The 7955-nt window shown below is 44.1% G+C and overlaps 1 protein-coding gene across 1 annotated transcript; it reads left to right on the plus strand.

The window, feature by feature from the left end:
• The first annotated feature begins 2977 nt into the window (after positions 1 to 2977).
• Positions 2978 to 3922, plus strand: LOC124232901 (olfactory receptor 2AP1-like). The gene has a single exon (XM_046649811.1). The coding sequence runs from the start codon at positions 2978 to 2980 to the stop codon at positions 3920 to 3922; it is 945 nt and encodes a 314-aa protein (XP_046505767.1).
• The last annotated feature ends 4033 nt before the right edge of the window (positions 3923 to 7955 follow it).

Here is a 7955-nt window from a genome sequence, read left to right on the forward strand (position 1 = left end):
TCTCCTTCCTTGGCTTTCAACGAGAAGGCAGAGGCCGTAGAAACATGGATCATTCCTGCCGCTCAGCCCAGCTGACGTACCCAGGAGGACAAGCAGCCTTCCAAGCCAGTGGTTGCTAGGGTAACAGCTTCTCCACCCTGGTGCCCACTTCTCTTCCTTCCTCTTCTGCAAGAAGATCCTAGAAGGAATCTGGAGAGCTACTTCCGAGGTTTTTTTAAAAATAGAGGGACGGGCCAGGTTAGAGACGTCACAGAAACCACCTAATTATTCCCTATCCTTCCCTGAAGAGGGGGAAATGCATGCTTCTCTTTTTCAGGGAGATTGGGAATGGAAACAAAGATATTCTTCAGACAAAAATATTCAATGAAAAGAATCATAATGTTGGTGGAGGCATGAAGAATGTTTGAGAGAGGAAGATGGATTTCCTCATCTCATTCCTCAAAAACCAGTGTGTTTCCCAAAAGCTGACAACAGCCATGGTGTAATCCAGCTCTTTCTCACAATGAAATCTGTTCTCTTAACCTCTATGCTCTGGCCTCAGTGCACACATCACATGTAGAAACTTTTGGTCTGGCTTTTCCCTCGAATCAGTAGCAACATTCAAATTGGGATTTTAGAAACACTTGGGAAATTAAGTCGCATAATTTCTTTGAAAAATCTTGGCAGAGGACAGCCTGGACATGTGGGAGCCAATTTCCACCACAGACAATCGAAAGATAAATATAAGAGTTGTGTCAGTAACTCTTGTTCTCAACAGTGACCAATTAACTGCCCCCAGGGTTCCAACCCTGCCTTTACTTTGTGCCCATCCCCTCAGCTCTTAATGAGGTTTGGGAGCCTGCCCTCTCTGCTCACTGGCTGGGCACATCCTGCTTGGTAACCACACACAGTCTTGTGGGAAGACTACCACAGAAGCCTGAGACCTGCATGTTGGGAGCTGCTCGACAGTGATTCAGTAGAGCAAGGATGCTTCTCCACATGGGAAGGTGAGGGTATGATGGAGGAGCATAGTGCAATAAAGCGTATCTTGGAGCAGATGCGCCCATGACAGTGGAGAACTCCAGCAGAAGGAGCCTTTTCTCAGCAGATAGAGGGCTGCACTCAGGAGAAGCTGCCTGCTCCTGTGAGCAGGTAGAGTAGGTGGGCAGCAACGTTGCATGTGAGGTGGGCATTTACCCACTGTGGGATGCAGAGCCAGACCTTTCATCAAAACCCTGATAGTCCTGGAGTCAAGTTCTTGTCCAGAATCGGGGCCAGTGAAATGTGGTTGTTTTATTCTGCCTCCTATTTTGTGGGGATTCAGTGGTTAAGACTGCCATGTAGCCTTGTTGTGGTATGAAACATTCTGGGCTTTAAAACAGGGCTTTGCAGCCAGGGACACTGGGAATATGGGGTCCATATTCACCCCACTGTGGGAAAACAGGCTGTGACAAATGAGTTTCCTTTTACTCCCCTTTCCCCTGAGTCCACAGGAAGCTCTTGATTTCCTGGAAGAGAACAGTTACAAGAGGAGGAAGCCATGCCCCAGTGAGTTGACTTGTGCGTGTTCCTGGCTTCAGGGAATGGGGTAGCTCCGTGGGCCCACTGCTGTCAACTGGAACAGAGGCAGAGGCCCCTTCAGGCTGCCCTCTTGGCATTGTCACACAGAGGTGAGGACTCTGGTTGCATGAGCAGCACTTTGGAGAACTTGGTTCATGGCAGGTTAGTGAGAGAGACACATTTCACACTGCAGACCTTCAGCTTGGTGTTGAGATAAGAGAGCCCAACATGGTGAAGTGATTTTTTGAGTGAACTGAAGGGAGAAGGAGAGCGTTCATTGGGCTTTGATGTAAGAGTGAGTGCATGGGGGCCATCTTCCCAGAATATCCTTCCTAAGAGAGCTAATCTGGGACTCCTGTCACTCCCCATCCCTCTTACACGCCAGCATGGAGCTCAGGAAAGTGGAGTAAGTCCTGGATTGACAACTTATACGCTGTTGTTGAGCTCCCCAATGTCTCTGGTCTCCAGCCTCTTCTACAAAATGATTGTGCTAAAGCTAATCAACTCTAGGGCCTGTGTCATTCTGTAGGTCAGTAATTCATCAATGATATTAACTTAAGGATAGAAAAAGTAAGGTAAATAAAGCTAACCTTTCATTTAAAGTTGAGAGATCAGCAACAAAATCTTTGTTCCTATTTTAAAATATTTTGTCATATCATTTAGAAACAGCAGGGGCTTGCAATTTGGCCAGATGTAGCAAAAGTCCCAGCCTTGTGACCTTACCTTTCTATGCCTCAATTTCTGCTTCAGTAGAAGAGGGGGTAGGGGCAACCAAACCCTCATGATTATTGTGGGGAGGAAAGAAATACTGAATTTCAGTGAGCAGCACAGGACCAAATGAGTAAAGTTCTCAACTAATGATGATGATGACGATGATGATGATGTTGATGATGACCTGGACCAGAGAATTTGTTGCATGTTTTAAAAAGAATATTCAAAGAGAATATTGCCTATATTACTGTTATGTTTATTTACAAATTGATAATATTGAAAAACAAATGAAAGTTTTATAACTAAGAAAATTTTAGTACCACTGTCTAGTGATCAAGCTAGATGCAGGAGCATCTTAATGATCATAATATTCCAATTAGACTTTGAGGAACACACAGGAAACATTGGCATCCCATGCCAAGTGAGTTACTTGCTTTATCTTACTTATTTCGCGCAAGACCATGAACAGGTAGATCCTATTACCTTCATTGTACAGAGGGGGAAAGTGAAGTTTAGAAAGGTTAACTACCTTTTGAAAGATGACCTGTCTCAGGGGTTAGAGATTAGTATTGAACTGAGGTGCTTCCGATTCAAGAAACAATTCGCTGGACCACTTTGCTACCTGCCTAGCCACATTCTCAGGTAGTCAAATAACTTGATCTTCAGAGCCAGCTGTGATCTCTTTATCGTAGGTTAAGACCAGCAGGTGATGCCGCAAAGGAAAGAGATGACCACAGAAATGGGGAATGGGACAATGGTCCAAGAATTCACCTTGGAGGGGTTTCCTGCTGTCCAGCACCTGGGAAAGGTCCTCTTCATGGTGCACCTGCTGGCGTACCTGGCTTCCCTCACAGGCAATGTGGTCATAGTCACCATCACCTGTGCGGACTCCCTGCTCCAGACACCTATGTACTTTTTCCTCAGCATCTTCTCATTCACTGAGTGTTGTGTCACAAGTTCTGTTATTCCTAAGTTGCTGGTCATCTTTCTTTTAGGCCCGCAAACGATTTCCTTTCCTGCCTGTTTCATACAAGCTTTTGTCTTCTTATTTCTGGGAGCAGCAGGTTTCTTCCTCATGGCAGTGATGTCTGTGGATCGGTACGTGGCCATTTGCAAGCCTCTGCATTACCCGACCATCATGAACCTGAGGACTGGCCTCCTCCTGGTCACTGCCTGCTTTTCTTTGGGCTTGACCCTCATCACTGGTCTGGTGGTGAAGGTTTCCCAGTTATCCTTCTGTGGTCCCCATGTCATCCCTCACTTCTTCTGTGACCTTGGCCCCCTGATCCATCTCTCCTGTTCTGACACCACATCTGTTGAAACCTTGACTTTTGTCCTCGCTTTGTGTATCCTTTTGACATCCCTCATCATAACCATCATTGCATACAGCAACATAGTAGTCACCATCATCTGCCTCCCATCAGCCAAGGAGCGACGGAAGGCTTTCTCCACCTGCTCCTCTCACCTCATTGTTCTCTCTCTGATGTATGGCAGCTGTGTCTTTATATATGTGAAACCAAAGCAAACAAACAGGCTGGAATCCAACAGGGGAGCTGCCCTTGTGACCACAGTGGTGACTCCGCTGCTGAACCCTGTCATCTACACTCTGCGGAACAAGCAGGTCCACCAGTCTCTGAGAGAGATGATGTGCAGAATCAAAATATCAAAATAAAATAAAGTCGCAGGACCTTGGAGTGGAAGTCTTCAGAGAACCACGTATGTTTATTCCAGCCGATGCAGCTCTCCACAGTGTTCCCAGTGTTTGTTTGCACATTCTTAGAAAAATGGAAATCTGCATTTGCAAGGCGAAATCATACCTCTCCCTAAATATTCCATATGTTGACAACAATTTATTTTAATAGCAAAATGCTTTGCTGAATTTATATGCTCCCCTCTGATTTAAAGAATGTGTCGAAATTTTTAAAACTTAGTAATTTATACTCTTTTTATTTTACTTCTCTCTAGCCATACACGTGGTTCAAGAGGACAAATAACTATTCAATAAAAAACATTTAATTAATTTAAATAATGGAAGACTGTTTATTAGGTTGTGGTTATGAAGGAACCAATGGAAATAGTAACAATGCTCAGGTCCACATTCCCTCCTCACCTAGCACAAGGAAATAATAGTCATAGCACCCTTCACCTGGAATATAAATGGTTTGCATCAGATGGGCTCCTAATTGCTGTTTTTGGCCCTTGTCATAGCTACACATTTATGCATCATTCCCCCTGCTGGAGAGAAATAGAAATGTTTCCATCTTGGACCATTCTCTAAGGAGAGGTAAAACCTAAAGCATCCCACAGCTGACCAATACTCCTATTTTTCTAAATTATTTATTCTAGCTCCAGCCCCTCAGATGCATGGCGCATATTTATAATTGCTTCTTATCCTAAAGCTGTTACTACTGCATGTGTGTCTATTAGGGGAAGGGACCATGAATCTCTGGAAGAAATCATACAGATATGGAAAGAGGATGATTTCTTTCAAAGACTCAAGGTGATGGAATCTAAGTTATTTGCTTATCTACTTCATATTACTGATCATAACAATTTAAGCGACGCAAACACTTTTTCCTGGTGGACCTGTGTTGTCAACTACAAGGTTATCTTCTAATTGATAGTGTAATCTATTCTAACCCCAAATTTCCATTATCTCAATCCTTAGCCTTTGTACATTTTGACCTCCTATTTCCAGGGTAGAAATGTGTCTTTGTTGCTTCAGAGGAAATGCCTCTAAAAAGATTAACTCAATGTTTCTTGTGTTTGTTTCTTAACCCAAACTCTGAGTTAATTAATCACAAATACATTTTATGAAATATGTTCCACACCATGATTGGATCATTCTTGGCCTTGCAAGTCCTATTACAAAGTTTAGATTTCATCTTATTGACAGTGAAGAATTATCAACAACGTCTAGAAAATCACAGATGTGTTATGATTAGCTATGTATTATTGTACGTAGATGCGGACATTTTATCAAAAAGATTGGAAAAGCCAAGAGCAGAGTAAGAAAGTAGATAAAGAGACTGTTACATAATTTGGGAGAGAGATAATGATGGTTTAGGGAAGTGGCAGTGGGAATGGAACTCAAAGGGACCAATAGCAGACGCTGAACCATTTTGCCTTGGACAAGCCCTGGGTTCTAAGTCTGGTGCTGCCTTCAACTAACTGACCAACTTCCCAAAACTCTTAAATCACCTTATCCATAAAATGTGGAGATTGAGGCAGATAAGCCCTAGGATCCTCTTGAAAATGGCTCATGGGTGTAAGATCATGATGCTGCAGAACATGGAAATAATGGGCTACCTGGAGAGTTGAACTATGGAGGGTGAGCCTCTTCAAGGTTTTAATCAAGACTTGAGAATAATTGATTACACATAAACCAATCATGTGAACTCTATATTAATTTAAGATACACTGTGATTGAAGCGTGAGCTTGACAAATAGAATAATGAAGACCACAAATTCATAACTGAATCTATGAATCCAGGCTGGACATGGCCAGCCATAGATGGTACCCAGGGAAAGACAAACCCTGATGTGGAGATAAATGCAGTAGATTCTACTAGTGGAAAACATTTTATTGAGAAAAATCCCCTGAGCTAGATCTACGTTGAAGACACTTCCAATCATAACTTTTTAAAGTACTTTATAGAAGTAAGATTGGCATGCAAAAACTTGTAGATATTTAATATATAAGACTTGGTATGTTTGGAGGTAAGTACACACCCAAGAATCTATCGTTACTATCAATGCCATAAACCTGTCTATCACCTCGAAAAGTTTCTTGCCGCCTCTTCGTTGTCTTTTTCCTTATGTGGTTAAGAGCACTCCAGATAAGCTCTACCCTCCTAGAAAATTTTTAAGCAGCTGGACAGCGGCCGGGGTGGGGTGGGGACAGCCAGAGGGCATAAGCGGGTTGGGGTGGGGACCAGTGCGGTGTGGAGGGACCCTGGTTGGGGGCGGTTGCAAAACAGGAGGGAACCACAAGCAGGAGGCGAAAGCCTACAGCACTGGCTATTCCCCGGTGGTCTCCCATCCAAGTACTAGCCAGGCCCCACCTGCTTAACTTCCGATTGGACGAGAACAGGCGCATTCACGGTGGTACCGCAGTAGACGTTAGCCACTAAAGAAGCCCCGTGGTGTCTCCTTGCCCCGGGTTATCGCGCGCCCCAGGCCTGTGTGACGCGCACCAGCCACCGGTGCCCCTTGCGCCTGCGCTCCGCCACCTGCCGCCTGCCTGCTACAGCCTCCCGCCCCCACCGCGGCCAGCCAGCCGCCAAACCCTGGGGTGCGCTGCCCTGCTGCGCGCCCAGAGCTCAGGAGTCCTAGGGCACGAGGGCGCGGGGAGAGGGGTAGCTACTGGACAGGGAGCAAGTATAGGGGCTCTCCAGGCTCTCTGTCTGCTGGATCGGGTGATTGATCGTAGGTGATTGGGCTGCGCGGGGGCACGTGGCCCGAGGCGTCGTGCCAGAAGGTCTTTGGGAACCCGGCTCCTGCTCCTCAGAGTCCTCTTCTGCCAGAGGAGCCTCCCAACAGTTGCCCTGGCCCCGCCGCTCTGGCCCGGCCCCAACTTGCCCAAACCCACCTGGAGCCACCAGTGCGACCAGAGGGCCTCTCATGACATTGGATTTGGCATCAATTTCTGGAATATCACACCAAAAACATAGACAATAAAAGAAAAATAGTTAAACAAGACTATCAAAATGCAAAGCTTTTTTTTCCTGCACAAAACATTCTGCATTAAAGAACACTGTCCACATAGTGAAGAGACAACCCATGCAATGAGAGAAAATGTTTGCAGATCATGTATATAAGGGATTAATATCGAGATTATATGGACTCCTACAATTTAACAAGAAAAAATTTAACCACAGTAGTCAAAATTGTGGAAAGGGATTAAATCAAATTTCTCCCGGTAAGATATACAAATGGCCAATAAGTAGGTGAAAAGATACTTCACATTAGCAAGTGCTATGGAAATGCAAATCAAAATTGCAATGAGATACACTCAGACTCCTTAGGATGGCTATTATGAAAACGACATAAAATAACAGTGTTGATGAGGAGCTGGAGAAATCAGAACACTTCTGCGCTGCTGGTGGAAAGGTAAAATGTTGCAGCCACTGTGGAAAACAGTATAGCGGTTTCTCAAATAATTTAACACTGAATGCCATATGATCCAGCCTTTCTCCTTATGGGTATACACCAGAAGAAAATTAAAATCAGGGGCTTAAACAGATATTTTACACCAACATTGGTTTTACACCAATGTTCATAGCAGCATTATTCACAATAGCCAAAAGTTGGAAACAACCCTAGTGTTCATCAGTAGATAAACGGATAAACAAAATGTGGTACTTACAATGGAATATTGGTCAGCCTTAAAAAGGAATGAAATGAGAAATGATACAATATGGATGAAACATGTTGAACATTATGCTAAGTGAAATAAGCCAGTCAGAAATGGACAATTATTGTATGATTCATGTATATGAGCTACCTAGAGTAGTCATATTCATAAAGATAAAAAATACATTGGTGGCTGCAGATAGCAGGGAATGGAGAGTTAATGTTTCATGGGTACAGAGTTTCAGTTTGGGAAGATGAGAAAGTTCTGGAGATGGACAGTGGTGACAGTAGCAAAACATTATGATGTACTTAACGCTGCTGGACTGTACGCCTAAAAGTCACTAAAAGGG

The sequence above is a fragment of the Equus quagga genome, unplaced genomic scaffold (genome assembly GCF_021613505.1).
Source record: "Equus quagga isolate Etosha38 unplaced genomic scaffold, UCLA_HA_Equagga_1.0 145892_RagTag, whole genome shotgun sequence".
Taxonomy (NCBI): domain Eukaryota; kingdom Metazoa; phylum Chordata; class Mammalia; order Perissodactyla; family Equidae; genus Equus; species Equus quagga.